We start from the raw sequence: 25,349 nt of genomic DNA, 5'->3' as shown, positions 1-25,349 counted from the left end.
GGAATGATTCACATCTTAGGTTGCACTTGGAAACTGCATTTGCTGCAGGAGCCCAGGATGGCAAACAAAAGCACTAAAAACTTTAAAATATCATGAAAATAAAAAACACATTAAAACAAAACATCTTTAAAAAGTTTCTTACAAAAGCTTTCAAAACATCATCTAAGATTTAAAATATTTTAAAAGAGAAGGTTTAAGGACATATTAAAAAGCAATTCCAACATAGACGCAGACTGGGCTAAGGTCTCAACTTAAAAGGCTTGTTGAAAGAGGAAGGTCTTCAATAGATCCCCAAAAGATAACAGAGATGGCCTAATACTTAAGGGGAGGGAACTCCACAGGGTAGGTGCCGCCACACTAAAGGTCCGTTTCCTATGTTGTGCCAAACGGACCTCCTGATAAGATGGTGTCTGCAGGAGGCCCTCACCTGCAGAACTCAGTGATCAACTGGGTATATAAGGGATATCCTGGTCCCAAGCTGTATAGGGCTTTGTACACCAAAACTAGAACCTTGAACTTGGCCCGGTAGCAAATGGGCAGCCAGTGCAATTCTTTCAGTAGTGGGATGACATGTTGACGATACCCTGCTCCAGTGAGCAGTCTTGCTGCCACATTTTGCACCAGCTGCAACTTCCAGACCAACCTCAAGGGTAGTCCCACATAGAGTGCATTACAGTAACCCAACCTGGAGGTTACCAGTGCATGGACAACAGTGGTCAGGCTATCCTGGTCCAGAAATGGCCACAGCTGTCTTACCAGCCAAAGGTGGTAAAAGCAGAGCTTGGAAAAGTTACTTTTTTGAACTACAACTCCCATCAGCCCAATCCAGTGGCCATGCTGGCTGGGGCTGATGGGAGTTGTAGTTCAAAAAAGTAACTTTTCCAAGCTCTGGGTAAAAGGCACTCCTAGCCACTGAGGTCACTTGGGCCTCTAGCGACAAAGATGGATCCAGGAGTACCCCGAGACTATGAACCTGCTCTTTCAGAGGGAGTACGACCCCATCCAAAGCAGGCAACTGACCAATTATCTGAACTCGGGAACCACCAACCCACAGTGCCTCCATCTTGCTAGGATTCAGACCCAGTTTATTGGCCCTCATCTAGCTCACCACTGAGCCCAGGCAGCGGTCAAGGGCTTGCACGGCCTCTCCTGATTCAGGTATTACAGAGAAATAGAACTGGGTATTGTCAGCATTCTGCTGACACCTCACCCCAAATCTCCTGATGACCACTCCCAAGGACTTCATATAGATGTTAACAGCATGCGGGACAAAATGGTATCCTGCAGCACCCCACAGCACAACTGCCAGGGAGCCGAAAGACAGTCACCCAGTGCTATTCTCTGAGAATGACCTTGGAGATAGGATTGGAACCATTGTAAAACTGCCTCCAATGCCCATCTCACCAAGTCAGCCCAGAAGGGTACCATGGTCAATGGTATCAAGAGCCACTGAGAGATCAAGTAAGAATAACATGGTCGTACTTGCCTTGTCCTTCTCCCGATAAAGGTCATCCATCAGGGCAACCAAGGCCAGTTCAGTCCCATAACCAGGCCTGAACCCAGACTGGGATGGGTCAAGATAATCTGTTTCATCCAAGAGTACTTGCAATTGCTGCACCTCAACCCTCTCAGTCACCTTCCCTAAAAAGGGGGTATTTGCAACCAGTCGGTAGTTGTCACAAACCAATGCATCCAGGGTGGGCTTTTTCAGGAGCGGCTGGATCACCGCCTCTTTCAAGACAGCTGGAACCACTCCCTCCCGCAATGATGCATTGACCACACTCTGGATTCACTCGGTCAAACCCCCTCAGCAAGCTTTAATAAGCCAAGAAGGGCAAGGGTTGAGAGGACATGTTGCTGGCCGCATCAAAGCAAGTACCTTGTCTATGTCATTAGGCTGCATCAAGTGAAACCATTCCCAATAAGCTGCAGCAGACGTTGCACTGGACACCTTATTGGGGACCACAGTACATGTGGATGGGGCATCAAGACTGCTATGGAGATGAGCAACTTTACCCTCAAAGTGCCTTGTAAACAATTCACAGTAGGCCTCCAAAGGAACTAAAACTCTATTTCCTGGAGTTGATGTCAACAGACCCCTGACAATACGGAAAAGCTCCACCGGACAGCTACTTGAGGATGCGATGGAGGCAGAGAAGTGGGCCTTCTTTGCTGCCCTCACCACCACACAGTAGGTACGGTTATGATGTTTTACTCGTGCCTGATCAGCCTCACAGCACGTCTTTCGCCACTTGCGCTGTAGCCGTCACCCAGCCTGTTTCATTGCCCTTAGCTCACTGGTGTACCAAGGTGCAAACCAGGCTCCACAATGCCGCAGAGGGTGCTCGGGGGCAACCGTGTCAAGAGCCCAACATGCCTCGCTGTTCCACAGTGTGACAAGGGCTACAACAGGGTCACCTGCTCTATCTACTGGGAACTCCCCCAGGGCATTCAGGAATCCTGTGGATTCCATTAGTCTCTGGGGGCGGACCATCTTAATCTGTTCACCACCCCTGCAGAGAAGGATCGGAGCCATAAGTCTAAACTTCACCAGGAAGTGGTCTGACCATAACATCCACCCCCCATCTCCAGACCACCCCTTCCTCCATCTGGAGCAAAAACCAAGTCAAGGGTGTGCCCTGCCCTATGTGTCAGGCCAGTAACAACTTGACAGCCCCATGGTCATTATGGAGACCATGAAGTCCCGAGCCAGAACACTAGAGGCAGCCTCAGCCTGGACATTGAAATCACCCAGCACTATCGCTCAGGGCTCCTCCAACACCACAGCCAAGATGGCCTCCGCCAGCTCAGTCAGAGAAGCTGCCAGGCAGCAGGGTGGACAGTACACTAGCAGCAACCCTAGTTTACTGTCTCCTCGGCCCAACACCAGATGCAGGCCCTCACAGCCAGCTCCAAGACAGAGTGGTTTCCTGGTGACATAGATGAAAGTTCTGTAGACCACAGCAACTCCTCCACCCCCCGTCCCTGCAGCCTGTGCTGGTGTTGCACCGAGTATCCAGGTGGGCAAAGCTGGGTCAGATCAACTCCTCCCAGCTCACCCACCTAGGACTCAGTAATGCACACCAAATCGGCACCTTCATGATCAAATCATGGATGAGAGTGGTCTTATTGTGTACTGATCTGGCGTTAAACAATACACACAGGCCAGTGGGCACAGGAGATGACCAACGAGGAACCCATGCATGAGAGGAGTGGCAGCAAGGAACAAGGCACAGATAGCCTTGCCCTCCTCTTCTATGGTAATTCACCACCTACCCATGGCTATATTATCCTCTACCCGTGATCACCGAAATTGGGGTGGCATCACCCATGTCCCTCCTTACTAAGACTCCTCCTAAACACCTGATATGGACCCAACAAGAGCCCACCAACAAAACCTGCCTGAGCCAATTATCCCAGTAGGCCTCTGCGCGAATTGGAAACAGTCATACCTATTCAAAAATTTTCACACAGGGCCCATCTACTCCCCTCCTGTCTTGTACCCAGGGAGGGCCAGGCTTCTGCCAGTTACAGACTCTCACTCTGAAGGCATCTGGCGACTTTCTCCTCTCATTCAGTTCACTGCACAGGCTCTCACCCTGTGCAGGAACTACACATGAGCCACACGCCCTTCCTACCACCAATCTCCTCTAGACTGGTTTAACAGAAAAATAATAAAACAATTTTTTAAAAAAGGTAATAGAAGGGGTAGCACTCTTGCCCTCGGGACTCCCTAAGGGGTTCCCCAAGGGAGCTACTGTAAAATCATGATGTGTGAAGGTGAGAAGTGCACTCGGACATGGCCTAGGAACCTACAGCCAGTCATGGTTCACTAGTGGTGTCCATCACACAGTCTTCTGTATTTATAGACACGCACCTCCTCTTTTTTCCACAGGAATACATGTGGTGGTCACATAGAAAATATGTCTACCTTGTAAAGCACAGGTGGATGACCTGTGCCCCCAAGCTCATTTTATATGGACCTTTGATATCTCCTGAACCATTTTTCTATCCCATCAGTTCCTTCTTTGCATCTTTTTTTATTTGTTTTAGCTTTTAACAGTGTTTTCCTCTTTCTATGTAGTTTCCAAACAATTAGAAGGCGTAATATTTTATTTGATAAAGATTATTTGTATCAGTTTTATTCTGGATTAGTCTTTATTCCAGATCAGTTAAACCAGAACACTTTCATTTCTGGCTCTGCCCATCATTGGCTGTGGTCCCACCAATTGCTTGCACATAGCTCCACAGGTTATTCCTGAGGCAATGTGGCCCTCAACAGAAAAAAGGCTGCCTACCCCTGTTATAAAATGTGAATTACCTTTCAGTCCTCATCAATCTGGTATGAGGATAGCCATCCATGTTGGCATATTTTTAATGGGTGTTTTGCTTCCTTCAGATGCAGAGAGCTAACAGAACTACTTGTATTCTGATATTCACTAATAGGCAAAAAAACCTTGCAGTTTAAGAACATACCTATAGCCCACAGATATTTCTATCCAACTTTAAAAAGCAGGGAAATTGGACAGCTATAGCGAATGCACCAGAGGAGCAGGAAACCTGACCTCCTCTCTGAGATATTGTACTGCCCTACAAATTTGTCAAAATGCAAACACAATTTGGGTTGGTCTTTCACAGTCCAATCCACTTCCTGTGGAGCTTGGAAGAATTTGGTAACATGTGCCTAGCTCTTATACAAGCTAAATGGAAAAAATATTGGTGTATAAAGAGGGAGCAGGCCTCGGGGCATTAGGAGCTATTGTTTTCTTAATCAAAATCTGAAAAACAAGAGTTATTCATGCATGTTATATACTTCTTGCACCATTTATTCCGCATCTTTTGCATGATGGTCACACAAATTCTTTCAATACATTGCAGATCTCTTTAAAACATTTTGAAACCTCCTGGACCCAAATTCGGCAAAAAGCATGAATGTTGGAAACCCAAAGCAGGTACAGAAGGCTGGTGTGTCTGTGTGTATTCACCTTTAAAAAAAAAACTGCAGAGATTGTCTCAAAACTAATTTTCTAAGCCCCTTTTCCCCAGATTGCCTCAAGGACTATCCAGCCTGAAGACTTGCTTTGGGGACAAAAGCTCGCTCATTACTTTGTGACACTTCAGTAGGTCCTAATAAAGGTTTTAGAATTGCCCTTCCTCTGTTGTCTCTAATGTAACCAATTATAGATTGTAAACCATCTGGGCTGGGATCTATCCTCTTCTTCTCTGTAAACCATCATGCATATTTATGGTGTTGTATAAATAATAACAGTAATAAGCAATAGAACCTGCAACAAAATGTTGCAGTCTGGAGAAGTCGCTTTCCCATATTTCAGCCACTCCATTCCATTCCTGCCACTCCATTCCATTTCCCTGCCCAATAGTCAGGCAGTAGTGTGTGGTCCACTGGGCTGTTTTTGGGTCCCCCCTTTCAAATCCCCCTTCGCTGTATAAATTTGGTTGCACTTATATAAACCTTGGGGTTCCCTGAAGCCTCCCTCTTTTGTGTGGTGCCATATGTGACAGCACTCTCCCCCACAGCCCCAAAGTCCAGAAACAGAGGGAATGATTACAGTTGCTTGTAGAGTAATGCCAAGCAAGGAAATTCCAGTTGGTAGCTCTGTGGAGCAAGAGAGCACATGCACCAAGCCATCTAACACAGTATGTTGTTGAACTCTGGCTCCTATCAGCCCCAGCCAGCATGGCCAATGCTCAGGGATGATGGGAGTTGTAGTCCAGCAATATCTGGAGGGCCACAAACAGAAAGTTATCTCATCTACTATCTTCTATGTAAATGTGTCCCAACTAGGTACACAATGGGAAGCAATCACAAACGAACCTTTCCCAGTCACATAAGCTATCGTGCATTTAAAGGGAAGTGCCGTGTTGCATGGTAGCATTGCATCCTGCAGAGGGTCCTGGATGTTGGAACCAGTTTACTACGTCAAGCCTCACCTTAGCTTTCCAATGAAGTTCTCTCCATCTCGGGACAAGTCAGTGGGATCGATGGAAACCAGGAAATTAGAGGTCTTGCTCTTTTTGCGCTTCCGACCAGCCAGCAGGAAGACCTATGAGAGACAAGTAGAAGTAACAGCAGCAGCAATCTGAGCTCCATATTTTGGTGTTACTCCTTTAGAAATAAAAAGTTCTCAGGTGGCTTCCATGCTATGCTGCTTAGGCATACCTTTTATGCAATCAGATGGAAATGGAATTAAAAGGGTAGTTCCACAGGTTAGTTAATACAGGACTGCATTAGCTGGCAATGCCCACCTCCATGACCAAGATCCTTTTAAGCAAATGTTAATGCAGGAAGTTCCATTCAGTAAAGGTCTCCTGAAACTTAAATTATAAACATAATTCTTGCAGCTTCTGTTTCTAATTACTTCAGTGTTAGTGATAAATTACCCCTTAATTAGACAGTTTCTGTTCCCTGCACAAGGGGTGGAGGGGGTTTAATTACTGATTTCCTCTTAATTTTTTTTAAATTGTGAAATACCTCTATTTCACAATAAAAGAAAGAAAAACCAAAAACCCACAGAAGCAGTGAGAGCTTCTTGGTTGCCAGAGTCCAATCAGACAGTCATGCAGAGAGACTCCTATTTCTAGAGTCGTGTATTCTGCGATGCTACAAAAGTGCACCATTACTAGCAATGGAAATCATCTTAACCCTTTTTTATTATTATTACAACAGGGGCATGGTCCACTTCCTCCCATATATAGAAGTTCATGCATGAGAGGGGATCTTTGGCTGCACTTTCCCTATGTAGGTCCAGCTGTTCTGCTCCTCCTCAAGGCACACAGCCTTTCCTCTTGCTCTCCCTGCCTGTCCCGCAAGGAAAACCCCACCAGCTCAGCAATAGAAAAATAGAGGGAAGGAACCGTCACTCACAAACTCCCCAGTTACTTCTGGACAGTCATGGGTGCTTCCAGGTAAGTGCTTATTGTGGGATCGGTGCTGTTTCTGCATGCCATCCCATATTCCCCCCTCCCAGTTAATTGAGATTTATCCTTTCTGTAGAAAATCTAGCGTTAAAAAAGAAAACCTGTTGCCAACATCCTGTTTGCAATCATTGTCTAAATGACCTTAAGCCGCCATCTGGAAGTCCACTTACAAGCAAGTTTCAGGAATTTTACTTCCAAACAGCAGCAGCCAGTGAGGTGGGACAAAGCCGCGGAGCTGTCCTCCTGACACTGGTGTCACCACAGCTTACCTAGAAGAGGCTGTGGCAGGGCAGGGGCTGTGCAACACCCCTGCTGGAGTAGCAGATTGGTTCCACTGCCACGTCCTTGCAGGCACCCTACCCCAGTCCAGTCCTGTCCAGGTAACCTGTAAAGGCGCCCGTGTCAGAAGGGTGGCTCCGCAGCTTTGTCCTATCACATTGGCTGCTACCAGTCCTTCCATATAAGCACCCTTAGTCTACTTTGGGATGTCATATGGGTAACATATCCTGCAAAGTACCAGCATATACCTGCACACCACCCATCTAAAAAACAAGAGCTTTTCCCATTTCCTTGCTATTGCTGGCTGGCCATATTCCTTTCCCTTGCTCCCTGATTGCCAGGGGTTGCAAGTTGGTATGGAACCAGGTGTAGGGATGAGGTTACTGAGTTCTTCTCCAAACCAATGAATTGAAATGTTAGTTTTCTGACCTACATTTGGGGTTCCTATGGTGCCCAGAACCACCTGATGCCAACTCTGATCACTGATCAAACTAGCTAGGCAGCTGAGGGACCACGCTAGGGCTTTCATTGCTGCAACATTCCTGGAGTTCCCTTATTTCATTGGTTAGGTTCTAGACATCTCTCTTAGGACCAAACTGGATGTGGTCCAACATTTTTTGTTATGTAAATAGCAGCCACAGGAAAGCCTGCATAGCCTCAAAACCCTGCAGGGTGGTAGTGGCTGAGGGAGGGGGAGAGATAACCTCCTGTCCCCTCCTGCTATGGCTTTGAGGCTGCACAGGCTTCTCCCACATATCTATCTACATAACAGCAGCAGCAGCAGCAGCATGTGAACTGCATTCATGCAATTAGTGTCACATCTAATTTGGCCCTTAGAAACAGGTGGTCACAAGATCAAAAGAGATACATTTATTGGAACTTTTTATCCATCCCTAAATGGGCATCTTTATTTCCCCACAAAAGGCAAAGTTCCCCTTTAGCCGCTCACCTTTTTCTCAGTATCGAGATGAAGGTAGTAAGTAGGATAGAGGCCCCGATCCATCCCCTTCTTGTCTCGAGTGACCCGACACCTGATGGTCACTCCCTGTGGAGCTGGCCGTAGTACAAAATCCTCCAGATTGTCCACTTCAGTGGCTGGGGAAGGTGGTCTCTCACCTTTCTACAGTCCAGCACCAAGAAAGAGAAGAGAGTTTTGTTTCACGAGCACTACTCTGTTCTAGGCCTTCCAGCATAACCACCACAAGACACCAAACATGTTGGTGTTTTTCTTCACAAATATGGCCATAGCCCCAGCTATCTCCATCTTTGCTAGTTTTGCCTCTCTATCGCAATAGATCTCCCAGTATCCAAATTCTGGTAACCTAAACATCCATGGTGTGGCCCCTGGATTCTCTCAGCAGAGTTTCTGAGATGACTTGCCAGGTTGCACCAGAAAGCTGGGAGGCAAGGACAACACTGGCTGGACTCCAAGTGAACCGAGACTGGCAAAAGCTTTGAAATCACATTCCCATTGGGGAATCTACAGTGGACTTCTTGAATCTGGAACGTACTGCTGAGCATTAAGGAAGTTTGCAGAGAAAAGCCAGATATAAAAGGTGAACAGGGTTGCCATATGGCTGGAAATCTGCTTATCCTGCTATAATGTAATTGTCTACTTTAAAAGCTGGTTCTGAATATAGAAAAGTGAGATAAAGTGTGGATGTGCAGTGATCCCTTTCTTCCTCTGGCTTTGGTTTTAATGTACAGAGGTGGCTGGCATCGTTAATATACATAGTTCCTGTCTTGGATAAAGATCTGTAGTTGTTTGTCTCAGTAATGAGTTTGCTAAAGAAGGAGCTCTTAATTCTCCTGACTTTCACATGCCACCTTTGTTCAAAGGGCCACTTGCTGCCCTCATAACCATTCCCAGCTGGCTACCTTCTTGAACTTCTTTGCTTTTCCTTTCTTGTTGGTGTTCTTCTGACCTGCTGCTTCTGGGAGCTCTTCCTCACTTTCATTTTCAATGGCTGTGGGAGGCACTGCAGAGAAAAGAACACCATGCTCAGTGGCCACCCCATGAGCACGTGGTCTAAAGGAGCATCCAGATTGGCAATTGTCATTCAAGTAACATAAGAAGAGCCCTGCTGGATCTGAGCAGAGGCCCATCTAATCCAGCACTCTGTTCTCACGGTGGCTAGTCAGATGCCCATGTGAAGCCCACAAGCTGGACCTGAGCACAACAGCACCAATTCCCAGCAACTGTTATTCAGAAGCATGTTGCCTCCAACAATGGAGGCAGAACATAACCACCGTGGCTAGTCACCACTGATAGTCTTATCCTCCATGAATTTGTCTAATCCTCTTTTAAAACCATAGAAGTTGGTGGGCACCACTGCCTGTTGTGGGAGCAAATTCCATAGTTTAAGTGCAGTCCAGATGGCTCCTGAAGGCCTGCCACACCTTGCTCCTTATCAGGGCTCTGGGTAGCCCATGTAGGGATTGCAGAGTTTCCTTTGTTAGCTGCGTTCATTGACTGGAGAAGAGGAAAGGGTGGGATGTTGCCAAGGAGAGCCACTGCCCACCATTGAAGGAAAAAGCTGGTATCCTAGTTCAAACATTTCTGCCATTGATCTGGACTGCCGCCTTGTGCTGCCTCCCTTCCGAGCCATTGTCTTTTTCCTCTTCTGTTATCAAATCCTTTTCCTTAATTTTTTTAATAGGACACTTCCCCAAAAGAGGAAAAGCATCATCAAAAAAAAGGAAGACACAGATTTGCCTAACATTGGCATATGCTAACTTATATGTATAGATGCAAATATAGAAATAAGTCCTATAATTTAAATAGAAATACAATATATCTCACACCATAATGGGGAAGACTGTTCTCCTGCTTAGTCTGCTGTTCAGGTGTCATGTCTATTTTCCCAGGCGTTTTAGCTTGTTCAATGCTACATGTTTGTAGCTTCTGCCACATGTTATCATTATGTGATGGTTTTATCGTATATTTTAGTGTTATAAAGTTTAGTGTTCTTGTTCACCATCCTCAAATCTGTTGGTATACAAATATTTTAAATCAATAAATGTTGATGAGCAAGTTCAAGGCTCCTGCTCTCCCTTCCCATGTTTTTTTCTCGTTAAACTGGACTTGGGCCAGACAGCCCTTTAAATAGACTCTTTCAAACAGAGGATGGGCTTCTCTAAAATAAGACACATGGCCACCCTCACCTTTCAGTGTGATTTTGTTCCACATATCCAGGCAACTTTCTGATTTCATCTGATCATTTATTTTAAGAGGAAACTGAACTTGGCCACTGCATGATTACAAATCCCAAACATTCTACAATTCATCTCAAGGAATCCCTTTGGAGATGGTGGTGGCCCACTGTACTTCATATTCTCTCTCTCTCTGGATTAGGGAAGGAAAAATCTGTCAATTTTGGTCCTCTCCGTTTCTCATGTGTCCAATCTTAAATTCAGTTTTCCACATTTTTTCAAGGATTGTTTTAAAAATCCTCATAAAATTATTGAGCATTTTAGTGTGATTTTCTCATAATACATTTTTGTAGGCAGTTTTAACTAATATACATATCTTTGAAAGCAATTCCTCATAATATAATGCACTTTTGTATGTTATTTTCACATATATTCATTTTTATACACACTTTCCCCTAATACAGTGGTTACCAACCTGGGGGTCAGGACCATGAGGGGGGTTGCAAAGAGCCAAGAGAATAATTACTTATTAATTAAAAAATAAGTAATGGCTAGTCTTTGCACCACCAACTTGTGAGCCTGCACTACATGTGCATGCAGCCACTCCTGCCTCCCCTTTCTTCCTTCCAGCTAGCATAATCAGTTCCCACCACACAGAGAGCTGAGCAGCACAGCACTGGAGCAAGAGCATCAAGTGAAGGGGCCTGTGGGCTTATTTAAACTCCAGCGCCTTCCCCTCCCCCTTTGTTAGTGGCAATGAGGGAAGATCAATCAGGCTGATTGGCTCTGGCTGTAGAGACAGCCTGGGAGGGGGCCACCTGCCAAAAAAGTAATGGGACTGAGTCTTGGAGCGTCCCCCCACAAATACACATCTGGGCACTTATTAAAAATTCACCCTATAGTTAAATTTATAGTACATTGTATACATGTCTACTCAGAAGTATGTCTCTTCATATTGAATGGGACTGACTCCCACGTAAATCAAATTGCAGCAATCAGACCAGACTAAGATTCTGTTGAAGCTTTGAAGCTGTACTACTTTTTTGTGTGCAGGGGGCATAGGGCTTTATAATACAAAGATAAATCATTCTGGTTATATGTCTACAATTCTAGGGCTTAGGCTGCAATCCTAACCAGGTCTACTCAGAGGTAAGTCCTACAGAATTCAGTGGAGCAACAGACATATGAGGCAGGTTAGGCTGAGAGTAAGTGGCTGACCCAAAGCAGTAAGAGAGCAAAAAAGATGGATAAAAGTAAATTTGAAATTGCACATGCTCAGTGTATTTTATTGCTCTTTATCAAGGCTTTGAGTGCATTTTTATACAGCCGTATATATTCATTTTACAGTAAATATATTTTTAAATATTTTAAAATATGTTAAGTTGCCCAACTTTTGTTGTTTTACTCTTAACTTGAGGTCTTTGCATGGTTTAGGGTTGGCACTGGGGGAGAGCAGGGCTCTTGTGCCTTTAACAGCTGTGCGGCAGGCAGAAATTAAACAGAAATTAAATCGAGCCTTTTCTAGTATGGGAATACAATTATGGGGAAAGCTTCATGTGTTGACGTTCTGTCTGTTAGACGTATTAATTATTATTGTCATATGGAGCTTCCTGAGTGCTGAAGAGGAGGCATCTTAGTCTACAGATGGAACACTTAAAACCAGAGTCCAAATGCCCTGACATCAGCCAGGCTCTGTTCACCACTTTGGGTGGTTCACTTTTATCTCCTTCCTTTCATTTCCTTCACAATTTGTTAAAAGTTGCTTATATTGCTGTAACCTGCCCTGGGACTGTCTGAAGCGCAGGTAATAAATATCATCTTCATCATCATGGGCCCAGATAATGGTCTGAAGGCACATGAGGCCAGCACTGAAGCCGGGGTCAGGTCTGGTCAGTGCCTGGATGGGAGACTGCCTGGGAACCATATGTAAGCTGCCTTGGGGTTCTATCATGAAAGAAAGGTGGGGTATAAATGTAATAAATAAATAAATAATCATATTAATTTTGTTATGAATAAAAAGTGACATTATTTAACTCTTCATTATGTATTTTTCCAATTAACAATTACAACAATTAGCATGTGAGGGTCGCAGAAATGTTTGAGGTTACAAAGGGGTTGAAAACCATTGCCCTAATATATGCATTTTTGTAAACATTGGTTGGAGAACTGCATTGCAAAATTCAAACAAGTGCAGATTTCAAAAGATGTTTGTTTCAATTCTCATGTTGTTTTGGAAAGTGCAAATTTGAGAGATTTGTTTTGAAATATGAACTGAATCAAATTTCTCACTCATCCCTACTACGGATAGATATGCAAAATCAGATTAAGAAAATAAATTCAAAAACAGTCCTGTAATGCACAAAGACAAATATTGGGACACTGAGGAAGAAAATGAAATTAAAATGGGAAATAAATGCTGGTCTGGAGCCAGTTTTAAAGATCCTTCCTAAGTTACGATGTTTCCACTGCATTGCCCCCCAATGCACAGTTCACAGTTTCAAGCCTTCCAGGAGTTGCTAGACTCTGATGTATGAGCATCTTTGTTTTTTGCCCTTCTGCACAGGCTTTCTATATCCTATTCATAGCAATCTAACTCAGCTCACAGTAACAAGGGCCAGTCCAAACAGATACATTTAGGCTTCTTGTTTTCATCCTTGTAATCTCTTTTTATGTAGTACATATTGAATATGCACATGGCAAACTGAGCATATGCATTAAATCAACTCATTGTAAGCATATGGGAAGTGCCATAGCTCAGTGGTAGAGCACATGATTTGCATGCAGAAAGTACCCAGGTTTAATCCTGGGTATCTCCAGGCAGCAGCTGGAAAAAAAGCTCATCAGTCCCTGGAGAAACGCTGCCAATCAGTAATATCAAGCTGGACCAATGGTCTAGCACAACTTCCTACATTCTAAACACAAATTGACAGCATCCCTGTTAAGAGCTTTGTGGAGCACCTTGCAGTGCTTATCATGGGAGCTGATGACTTTGACTTTTCCATATTCAATCAGTGCAAGAATTTGTTTTTGCATAAATTTTACAAAGCCCAAAAAATCACAGCAAAAATTCCTTTTAAAGCAGGAGCCAGTATTGGAGACGGAATACTGTAGCTATAAAACAACTCTGCTTATTTTGTGGAGTTCCACTAATTAATGAACACAATAGCCTCAATTAAGGTCAGGCTACACTAACCAGTTCTCTGTTATGCGACTCGGAACTCTTTTTGCATGTTATGTATAAATTGTTTAAAAATGTAAAAAAGAATAAAATTAAGAACCAACCGTAAAAAAGCAGGGCAGGAAAAATGTTTTAGCAGCTCAGCTACTGAAGGCACAAGGAAGAAGAAAAAAATTAACTTGCCTTCACAAGGGTGATAGAGAGGGAGCCATTTCAGTCTCTTGTAGTAGGACCTTCCAGAGGTCTGGGGCTGCCACGGAAAAGACCCTGCTCCACATGAAGGCCAACTTAGCCTTCATGTTTGATGGAAGGAACTTTTTCTCAGCAGGATCTCATTACGGTATATCTTTAATGATGGTGTAATTCACATGGGAGGAGACATTTCCTGAGCTAATCAAGATCCATATCATTTAAAATCTTTAAAATTAAAACCAGCATCTTTAATTGGGTCTGGAAGTGAACTGACAATCAATGCAGATGTTTCAAAATAGCTGAAATGCAAGTATGCCAACCTGAGCCTGTCAAGGGTGGGACAGCAACATTAGCTGAAGCTTCTGGAGCAGCTGTAATGATTGTGCCTCTCCGTCTTAACTGAATGTACCTTCTCGCTCTTTCTCCTCCCGCTGCTCACTGTATCAAGGGGCTGATGCTGCACCTACCTTTTTTTTTAGTTTTCTTCTCCTTGGAGACTTCTCCCCCAGCCTGAAAAATGGAAGCTGGCATCTTATTTTTCTCAGTTTTCATTGGCTTGGTGCTGGAATCAGAATAATCTTCTGCCTCACTATCTTTCACGTCTATAGTTGTGAAGAGAAAGGTGTTATTTGCAAAAGTCAAGTTGTGTTTTTTTGTAATAATATCTAGTAGGAACATAGGAAGTTGCCTCATACTAGATTAGAACATTGGTCCATCTAGCTCAGTATTGTTTACACTGACTGGCAGCACCAGTTGGCAGTCTCTCCCCGCCCTACCTGGAGATGCCAGGGATTGAACCGGAGACCTTCTGCATGCAAAGCAGATTCTCTACTACTAAGCTATGGCCCTTCCCCTAATGGATATTGCTGAGTCTGCCCCAAGCCTTCAGAAAGTGCTGATTAGCAGAACAGCATCACTTTACATGAGATTTGGCCAATGCAAAATATAAACAGGGAATAACACCACACCTTAATCCCAAGGATTACACAGTAGCTGCTTCCTCACTCAAAGTTTTGGAGACTTCTTGCACCGTACAGGCAGAGGTAGCAAACTAGGAATCAAAATATATACTTAGGTTTGCATGGGGGAGTCTCTCAAAACAAGCCTTCCCCAACCTGCTGCCCTCCAGATGTTTTGGATTACAACTCCCATCAGCCCCAGCTACCATGGGAGTTGTAGTGCAGAACACCTGGAGGGCACTAGGTTAAGATAGGCTGCTTTAAACCTTGAAGAAGCTATCAAATTGTCTTGGTTTTCACCATGCATCCCTAAACAAATGTACTGTGACATCCACATAAGCGTAAATGTTCAGTTTAGAGAGGCATGAGATTATAGCTTTGTTGTTTAATTGATTGATAGATTGGGTGTATATAAGCTACCTTTCTACCAAAGCACCCAAGGTGATATACAATTTAAAATATTGGAATTGCCAAATGGTACAAAATATAGAACAGACAGTTCTCTCGGACTGACTTCAGGAGCCGATGCTAGGAGCTCTCTGGCCTGGGCTTCTGGCTCTTCTTCCTTCCCTTCAGGGCACACAGGTCTAAAGAAGCCCCAAACAAGGTGGGACGGGGCTTTTGTTATCCTTTTTCTGGAACCCTGAAAGGCTAAACTTCATGTTATGCAGACACCTGTAACGACAGCCCAGTGGGGGGGGGGGAGGCTGAAAAAAAACCACACTAGGAAGGTGCCATTGGAATCAGAGATAGGGGGGAAGCTCCCCCTCTCATCTCTCCATCCCAATGGGGTTTGAACTGTCTAGTTTTGCCCTGAGAGATCCAAATTATCTGAGAAATGCATTCCATGGACTCCCTCACAGAAATGGCAACAACTAAAGTGAATCCTGCAAAAATGGGCCCCAGCTGGGAGAATGACAAGGCAGACCTGGGCGTAGAGGCAGTCACCTTTCTTTCTAGCTTTTTTGTCTTTCTTTTCCCCATTCACTTGGAACATAGAGGCTGGTTCCTTCTTCCATGTTTTTACAGGTCTTGTCTTGACATCAGGTTCAGCTTTGTCTCCTGTCCGAGGGGAAAATAATAAGAAAAGGGTTTTATCAGGAGATTGGAGGATTGAAAAGTGGCTGAAGAGACGAACATTGAAGGGAGGAGGAGGGGGGATGGATCAGAAATAGAAAGGAAAGATGTGCTCATTAAGGCTCAGAGTGGAAGCAAGAAAACAAGGAGAAAAAATCTGCTTGAAGAGAGATAGTAACTTTTATTTATTCATTTAGAGCTTTTGTGCTCCATGCTTCAGCCAAAAAGGCTCCTAGAGCAGCTTACATACAATCAATTTAAACAAGACACTCCCTGCCAAAAGAAAAAAAGACACAGAAGGGGGAAGAAGAAGATAAAGCAAACTCTGGCTGTGAGCACACTAGTCACTTACACGAAAGCATTTCCATTAGCCACACCTGAAGGGGGAACGGGTTGATCTGCCGATCAGTTGCAAAATCTCTTTGAAGCAAATTTTTGAAAAACGCACTTGAGGTGCTCCCACCAGGTTTTAGAGTAAAAAGGGGCAGGATTTGATTAGTGCTGTGTGCCCCCGTTTTCAGAAAAGAGAGATGGAGAAGCACAATGCGGTCAAAATACACTCACGGTTCTGCCATTTCCAGTGTGTCTCCACCTCTCTCGGGGCACATGATGCTAGTCAAACCACACCCCTTTTTACTGTAAAACTCGGTAGGAGCCGCTTGAGTGCATTTTTTTTTTAAAAAACTCAGCTTTAAAGAGATTTTGCAACTGATTGGCAGATTAACCTATTCCCCCTCCAAGTGTGGCTGATAGAAACCATTTGCTGCAAGCGACTAGTGTGCTCACAGCCTAAGTGTGTCTTCTACCCTCGGGCAATTCTACCCAATTCTTAAAGTTAAATAGTACTTCCTAATATGACCAGCTGGAATAGAAACAGTTTGAGGGGCCAGAAGATGCTTGATGAAGCATCTTGATGAAGCTGATGGAATGAGCCCTGCTTCTCATCTCTCCCACAGAGGCAGGCTGCTGAAATGGGGATTTTAAGGGGCTTGAAAGCAGTATGAGGGTGCTGTCATTGCCTGTGGTGTACACACAGTTATTCCCTTTGTCTTGCTACCATCTCTAGTCAAGGAGCATATGCTACAGAACCCTGCCTGTTTGGCAGAAGAGGAGAGTATAAATGTTTACTGTCTGCCTCACTCCAGGCCTTCCCTGATCTAAGATCTTTATATCTGTCTCTTCCTCCTATACCTCTGAAATGGTAGGGTTGCATCTATTTTACCATCTACAGTAATTTACCAAGCCAGAGAATCTGAATTAATTGTTGAGGATCACAGAGGACCTTTACCACACAGAAAGGTGTTTTGATTCATGATAGTGCCATGGTTTTGCATGACCAACTATAAGCAGTTCAGTAGGGGTATATCTCACAAGGAGAAACAAGGCACCTTCATTCCCTACTCTTCATGAAGTTGTTAAGCCTCAAGGAATATATGAAAATCACCTAGTTCCTGGTTTGGAGGGGGAAGGGAAGTAAGGCTATGTTGCCAGACATGAAGAAGAGCAGGGCAGAGATTCATATCCTCCAAGTTTCAGTGATTCTCATCCACAGATTGGATGCCTGGGCATGACCACAGCTCTGCAGGTGTCACCCTGTGTCATAATAATGTTCTGCTCTCTTGAGCAAGGAGACAGCAGAGGCAGATTAAAAACAGCCAACCCTGTTTTGAACACATACCCGTTCCAAGAAACATCCATTACTGAAAAGCAGAAATAGCCAATGAGCTGAAGATACAGCTTACTAAACTATCTCACCATATTACATGCCAGACCTTTCAATCTAGATATATCCATATTACAAATGGGTATTTTATGCCTGGTTTACTGCCATGTACTCCCACCACCACCAAGATTTCTAGGAATTGCAGTTTGATAAGGATGCTGAGAATTCTATATTACAGATTCCTAACCCCCTCAACCAGTATATATGGCATAAGAATGGCCTCTGAAAGCCACTGACCTTTACTTTTCGGCTTCCTTTCCTTAATGTCACCAGATGGAGTATCTTTGTGGATCTTCCTTTTTGTTTTTTTTGGTGGATCTTTGCCTTCTACCTCTTCCTCCTCCTCCTCTTCTTCTTCTTCTTCATCATCTTCATCTTCAGAGTCTTCTGTTAGTTTGAAATTTGGACAAATAGCAGTTGAGAAAGGGAAATGGGAAGAAACAACCACATCAATGGACACAGTGAATGCTGTTATGAACAGAACTCAGAGGCAAGGCATTGCATACTGGTGTATTCCTTTGGTTTGGGAGCTAAGGACTTTCCTGCTGCATAGCCAATAATTGTTTACACCAAACCTCCCTGTAACAGCAACCCGAAGGAGGACCCATCTTCCTAAGAGAGGGGGTGAAGATTCCAAGAGGTCTGAAGAAGGAGGGAGTTCTGAGACAAGACAGAGAGGTTGTGGGAGATGGAAACAAAGGGGGCTGTTAAGTTGGTACTTATGGATTAATATTAACTATAACTCATTAACTGAAACTCTTCAGGAAAGCCCCCTCCCCTCCTGGGGCCTAAGAGAGGTTTGTGTTGTTAATTAGTCTGAGGAAAGGCTAGGGACTGGAGACATGCAGAGAAGCTGGCTCCCTGCACCATGGCTTTAGGATGCCTCCTGTAAGCCTGATGGAAAAGCAAGACCTATTGGACTGCTGATGCTTTGAACCCCTCCATCTTAAGCTCAGGTTGGAATGTGTGTAAATAAATAAACCATATTTCATAAAGACACCATAGTCTCTGCTAACCTTCTTTCTAAGGAAACCAAACTCTGGGTAAGCGCAGGGACCCCTGGAGATCTCTCACAGCTCAGAGATGTAGGTGGCGCACAACAATTTCATAATTCCTGTAATATTGGTTGTATCTTACCCTGTCGAGGTACATTTGACTCATCTGCAGGGCTTGATTCCTCCTGTTTTTTCATTCTAGTTTTTTTTGGCTTGGCCTCCAGCATGGTAGCCTCCTGCTGTTTCTTCTTTGGCTTCTGCTTCTGCAGGTGTGGCTGCATGAGGGAACACAGGTTATGAGAACCAACACAAATATAATATCTCTATCCTGAAATGGTCCCCCAAACAAAACGACACTCTTCCAAACAGCAGCTGAGGGTAGCCTGGAGATGTGCTGGCTGATTCTCTGATGTGAGGTCAGGAGGTTATTGGGAACCTCGAGTCCAAAAGCTACGCAATGAATGTAGCCCCTACTCTTCTATAAACGGGGCATCTCATATTAATATCTTTGTGCCTCCTTTTTGTTAGGAAGGGTTCCCAGTTTTGAAAGAAGGAAGAAAGTCTTGGTGACAGACGTGGGCATCTGCTGAACGCGCTGCAGGAACTTTTTCATCCTGCTGCACCAAGCTTTGCAGCAGACAAAAATCCCAAGGCCCTGTACCTCAGGAGAAAAAGGACCCTGCAAGGAGTGAGGAAACTTTATATCCTCAACTTTATGATCTTATAAGGAGGCTCCCACTTTAGATGGTAATAATGTGTAGTTACTTCACTTCCCCCTAAATGTGCTAAGCCAGCCCTGCTGTGCTGAGGGGCCATCCTGCTCATTCTGCTGTGAGGCCTCAGACTTCTGTCCCAAAGCCCTGCCCTGAAGGTGCCACTGATTGCGAAACATGCTCAGGGGGAAGGGGTGGGTGTGTTTCCCCTAGGTAACCTGGGGGGGGGAGGGACCTCTGCAGCAGAGCATATGCTTTGCATGTGGAAAGTGCGATGTTCAGTCCCTGTCATCCCTAGTTAAAAAGGTCAGGAAGCAGGAGAGGGAAAGGCCTCTACCAGTGCCTGGGACCCCCAGAGAGCCAGTATAGTCTGACATGATATAAGGCATGTTTCTTATGGGAACAAGGATAATTGGGGATAATGATAGATAAACTTTCCCATAAGAACATAAGAAAAGCCTACTGGATCAGGCCAATAGCCCTTCTAGTCCAGCGTCCTGTTCTCACAGTGGCCAACCAGATGCCTATAAGAAACCCACATGCAGGACCTGAGTGCAATGAGCACTCTCCCCTCCTGCGGTTTCCAGCAACTGGTATTTGGAAGCACAGCCATCATGGCTAGTAGTCACTGATAGCCTCTTCCTCCATGAATTTGTCTAATCCTCTTTTAAATCCATACAGGCTGGTAGGCATCACTGCCTCTTGTGCGATCAAATTCCACAGGTTAACTACATACTACTTTCTTTTGCCTGTCTTAAATCTTCCCACATTCAGCATCACTGGATGTCCACAAGCTCTAGTGTTATGAGAGAGGGTGAAAAACTTTTCTCTATCCACTTTCTCCATGCTGTGCATCATTTTATACACCTCTATCATATCACCTCTTACTTGCCTTTTCTTTAAACTAAAAAGCCCCAAATGCTGAAACCTTTCCTAATATGGGAGTCACTCCATCCCCATGATTAATTTGGTTGCCCTTTTCTGAACCTTTTCCAGCTCTACAATATCCTGTTGAAGATGAGGCAACCAGAACTGTAGATAGTCTTCCAAATGCAGCTACACCATAGATTTATACAATGGCATTATGATAGCAGCAGCAGAGCTTGGAAAAGTTACCTTTTTTAAACTACAACTCCCATCAGCCCCAGCTAGCATGGCCACTGGATTGGGCTGATGGGAGTTGTAGTTCAAAAAAGTAACTTTGCCAAGCTCTGATCAGCAGTTTTATTTTCAGTACCTTTTCTAATGATCCCTAGCATGGAATTTGCCCTTTTCACAGCTGCCGCACTCTGGGTCAACATCTTCATGGAGCTATCCACTACAACCCCAAGTAAAATCCAATAAAAAGAATGGGGGGGGGAAGAGAGAGAGAGAGAGAGAGAGAGAGAGAGAGAGAGAGAGAAAGCATTGCTATTCCCACCTCTCTTCTCTGTCCTGATATCAGGATGCTGTAGAAAGTAAATTAGTAATTACCCATCAAAGTGTGGGGATAGGGCAGAGATGGAAAAATGTTAGCATTCAGGTAATCAAGTGAGCAACACTGATTTATAAGGCAAAGGAAAGCTGTGTATGCCTCCCAGTGGACATAAGTTCAGTGCCCTGTACATCTCCCTCTGCCATGACTATTATTCCTTCATCTTCCTAGCTATGTATTCTTGGATGGCCATCTGTCCTGCTTCACAGAGGACTGCCCTCTATTTCATTTGAAGAGTTGTGTGGTCCAAGTCTGATTTAAAGATAAAGAACCATCAGAAGAGAAAGCAGGGGCTTTGAGGTTGCCCATCAAAGCGCAGACTGAGAAGGAACACAGGTCACCAGTTCACAATCTCCCCATTGCAACTCCCCCAGTGAGATGTACTGCATTTGCAGTTACATTATGGTAATTATTTCTAAATTTGCATCTGTAAATACAAATTAGTATGTGGGTTTTTTGCAAATCTGTGCCCTCTTTTTGTCCCCTTTTCTGGTGATCTTAAATGACTCCCCTAATGAATTCCCAATCTTCATGCCTTTCCTCCCCTCAATTGACTTTTTTCTGTTCTTTGCTATAAAACCCCCCCAAGATATTCCTTGAAAATGATAATCAAAAGGCAGAATGAGCAAAATTGCTAAGTTACTTAATTTATCCTGGGTGCAGAATTTTGTTTGGTATCTTTGGCATCTGCTTGTGAGAACATGAATCATCCACAATGTGTGTATCTATGTATATGCTCTGTGTGTGTGTATAACGCAACTCATTCTGGATGTTTACAAAGAGATGGCCCTTAATCGAAACCTAGATGTAAACAAGCCACTCTCTTATATCTGCAAAGTGTGAAAAGATGTGGCAACACAGGCCTACTCACAACTGAAAAAACAGGGAGTAGTAGTTGAGACACACACGCACAACCCTTAGTTTAGGAGTGCCTTGTAGCTGTCAGGATAGTAACTGGTTGTGTTTCAAGATAAACAGGCAACCCCATGTGGCCAATATGCAAAACCAATCCACTACTGCCAATCCCACATGCTTAAAACACATGAATCATGCCTTTAAAATGATGAGGTTGGTGAAAAAGAAATCTGATTTAGGGTCTTCTTATGTAATCTCTGGTTTCTAAAAAATTCGGGAATAAACCATAATCACATTATCATAGTTTTCTTTGTAACCATTGAAGCTGGAAATTTAGACTGAAAAGGAAAAAAAGGGGTGGGGAGAAAAAACAAGAATTTGCTTTGCTTTTATCTCAGGTCAATGTTCTGTTCAATAACAGCAGTTAACAAATTTGCTTCTGTCACCCCAATACTACTGGGCATTTATTTATTTCACAACAAACCTCTTGCTGGGAGGAAGGGCGGGATATAAATCAAATAATAAATAAATAAATAAAACCAAAGAAAATGTGATGAAACCTCATGGTTACTGAACAATGATGAATAGGGCAGAATCAACTTCACCCATCTCAGTTATTTTAGACTGCATTACAATTAGCACCACCAGATGGCTCAGTTATACCTATGGACAAACTAAACCTTCCAGTTTACATAGTGGTAAAAAAATGAATAAGGAAGGGTGCTACTCAGCCCTATTGAGTCAAGTAAAATTTTGTCATAGACTGACAGATGTGTGTTGATCTCTAAATATGCTGCATAAAATGCACATATATATGTTGAAATAGTGTGTAGCCGTTTGTCAGAAAACTGCACAATAAAGTCAATATTGCCATATGTTCCAGTTGTAGGTGTGGTGTTCTATATACACCTACCAATGCATAGCTGTGGTTCTATTGAAAACTGGCTACCCACTGATATGTAACCAAGTCACGACATCTAGACAGTACAGAGGAATGCAGCTGTTGTGCTAGTGTATCTCCATGAAGTATGACAGGTGTGGAGAACTTTTGGCTCTCCAGATGTTGCCGAACTACAACTCCCATTAGCCCTAGCAAGCATGGGCAATGACCAGGATGATAGGAATGGTAGTTCAGCAACATCTGGAGAGCCAAAGGTTTCCCACACCTGAAGCATAAGGAGATGCTTGAGCTAAGTCATCCCATCCTATGCCATGCGATGCCATTGTTAGTGGAATAGGCGCAAAGAACTGTTTGAGCCTGCCACCAGTTTCCTTGGATACTGGAATGGCAGCACCACCAACAATGTAGAAGGGGCCAAGATGCTGATTTAGAAGTGGAAAAAATGCAGAAAAGTAGAAATGCTTAATTGTGGAAATACTGGAACAACTAGATTCAAAAGATATGATGGTTCATTTTCTTTAAGGATCTGAACTGCACCATTACCAGCTGGTATGGCTGCATTTTTAGACATCTGGCTGTGATAATGCCTTGTCCTTCTGAGTCAAGCTTTATTGTAGGGATCTCAGCACTTCACAGACAATAATAAACCCACGTAACACCTCTCTGAAGTAATGGTTATTAGTGAAGTAACTTTGGTTAAAACTCTAACAATACATTCTGATGCACGTTTACTTAGAAGTTATAGAATCCAATAGGACTTGCTTCTAAGTAAGTGAGCATAGCATTGCCATCTAAATACTCCACTGTGACTTCTGAGGCTGTTGAATATCCACTGAATATTCAATATCCAGCTGACATCCAGTTTTGATATCTGACAGTATTTGACTTGTAGAGAAGACTTAGATTGTCATAAAATATGCCTTCTTGAACTTAACTAGCATAGTCCATACAACTGTCACCTCATTATAAGGGTTACTTTAAAAAACAACAACACAGTTTGTTAAGTACTAGCAGCCTCGTACCCAGCGTTGCTTGGGACACCTAAGAAAACAAAACAAAACAAAATCAGTGCTGATTTGAAAGGTTCAGTCCTTCTTCTTGATTCAAAATGGCATCCAACTATATTTAAATATAGAAGAAAACTTGCTTCTTGATTTTAGGAACCATTATACAACGGTGTACCTCAAGGTTCCCTTTTGTCTCCCATGCTCTTTAACATTTATATGAAACCACTGGGAGAAGTCATCCGGAGATTTGGAGTGCAATGTCATCAATACGCTGATGACACTCAACTCTATCTCTCCCTTCCATCTGATGGCAAGATGGGACTGCTTGTCCTGAACAGGTGCCTGGAGGCTGTGAAGGGCTGGATGTGGGCAAACAAACTGAAACTTAATCCAGACAAGACGGAAGTGTTGCTGGCCAAGGGAAAAACTGCCCCAGGGATAGGGTTGCAACCTGTTCTGGATGGGGTTGCACTCCCCTTGAAAGAGCAGGTACGCAGTCTGGGAGTTCTTCTGGATCCTGCCCTGCTGCTGGAATATCAGGTGGCTGCAGTAGCCAGGGGTGCTTTTGGCCATCTCAAAATGGTCTACCAGCTGCGTCCGTTCCTAGAAGCAGCTGACTTGGCCACAGTGATGCATGCATTGGTGACATCGAGGCTTGATTACTGTAACACACTCTATGTGGGGCTGCCTTTGAAAACGATTCAGAAACTACAGTTGGTCCAAAATGCAGCAGCCAGAATGCTAACTGGAGCACGGCGCAGGGAGCATATCACCCCTATGCTTTATCGACTCCACTGGCTCCCAATTTGTTTCCAAGCCCAATTCAAAGTGCTGGTTTTGACCTTTAAAGCCCTAAATGGCCTTGGACCAGTTTACTTAAGGGACCGCTTACGTCCATATGTTCCTAGCCTGCATCTAAGATCATCTTCCTCCGGTCTTCTCTGTGTGCCTGGAATGAAAGAAGTTGGATTGACAGGCACACAGGAGAGGGCCTTTTCAATTGTGGCTCCCAGACTTTGGAATTCCCTGCCCCAAGAAGCCCGCTTTGCTCCCTCCCTGATGGTTTTCCGGAAACTTGTAAAAACTATTTAGTTCCGGAGAGACTTTGGTTGGGACTGACGGTGTCAGCCTGACACTGTTTTAAGCTTTTTATTCTTCATTTTTAAATCTTAAGTTCTTTAAGTCTCACTTTTTTATACGTGCATGCACATATATACATGCATGTTTGTATGCGTATGCATAATTGCATTTTATGTATGTATGTGCATAATGCATTTTATGTATTTTAATAGTATTTTATGCATTTTAATCTACTGTAATGTTTTGTGTTTTTATTGTGCATTTTATTATGTATGTAATTTTTATTGTAGCCACCCTGAGTGCTCTGTTGTAGGGTAGAAGGGCGGGATAGAAATATTTTAAATAAATAAATAATAAAATTAATAAATTTGGCTATAATATCTTAAGAGGTATCCAAATGCATAGCAAAACCAGCAGACAAGCACATTTCCAAAATATATAGTAGGTAGAAGATTGTATCCAGAGTTTCCGAACCTTGAGAATGCCTGTTAAAGCCTGTCACTGAAATACCACCATTTGATAAAACAACAATAAAACAACTTACCAGTCAGATCCCCAATTGATGGCAAACAGATAAACAAATAACAACACATTTATTAGGTTTGTCAGGTTAAAAAAATGACCACTACTTAGCAGGGAGACAAAGCATCGCACTCCAGCCTTCATTTTTCCTGACTTAATAGCACAAACCTATACAGAAGTCCCATTGAGTTCAATGAGGCTTACTTCCAGTGTAAGTAGGTATAACAGTGTTGCAGCCTGAATGACTCGTACAGATATCTTTAAATGTCTATGGTACAAATAAATCCCCTTTTTTAGAACAA

At 43.6% G+C, this 25,349-nt stretch overlaps 1 protein-coding gene across 5 annotated transcripts in view; it reads right to left on the bottom strand.

Moving 5' to 3' along the window:
- The window catches only part of TULP1 (TUB like protein 1), a 74,309-nt gene that overhangs the window by 34,333 nt on the left and 14,627 nt on the right, over positions 1 to 25,349 (bottom strand). For all 5 annotated transcript variants that reach the window (XM_061630403.1, XM_061630402.1, XM_061630406.1 and 2 more), the window contains 7 exons: positions 18,638 to 18,770; positions 17,738 to 17,887; positions 15,649 to 15,762; positions 14,209 to 14,343; positions 9,097 to 9,197; positions 8,168 to 8,338; positions 5,953 to 6,065 (listed from right to left, as the gene is read on the bottom strand). In XM_061630403.1, coding sequence (XP_061486387.1) covers positions 5,953 to 6,065; positions 8,168 to 8,338; positions 9,097 to 9,197; positions 14,209 to 14,343; positions 15,649 to 15,762; positions 17,738 to 17,887; positions 18,638 to 18,770 — 917 coding nt within the window. The remainder of the gene's footprint in view (positions 1 to 5,952; positions 6,066 to 8,167; positions 8,339 to 9,096; positions 9,198 to 14,208; positions 14,344 to 15,648; positions 15,763 to 17,737; positions 17,888 to 18,637; positions 18,771 to 25,349) is intronic.

The sequence above is a fragment of the Rhineura floridana genome, chromosome 6 (genome assembly GCF_030035675.1).
Source record: "Rhineura floridana isolate rRhiFlo1 chromosome 6, rRhiFlo1.hap2, whole genome shotgun sequence".
NCBI classification, from domain to species: Eukaryota; Metazoa; Chordata; class Lepidosauria; order Squamata; family Rhineuridae; genus Rhineura; species Rhineura floridana.
This window is presented reverse-complemented; position numbering and strand designations above follow the sequence as displayed.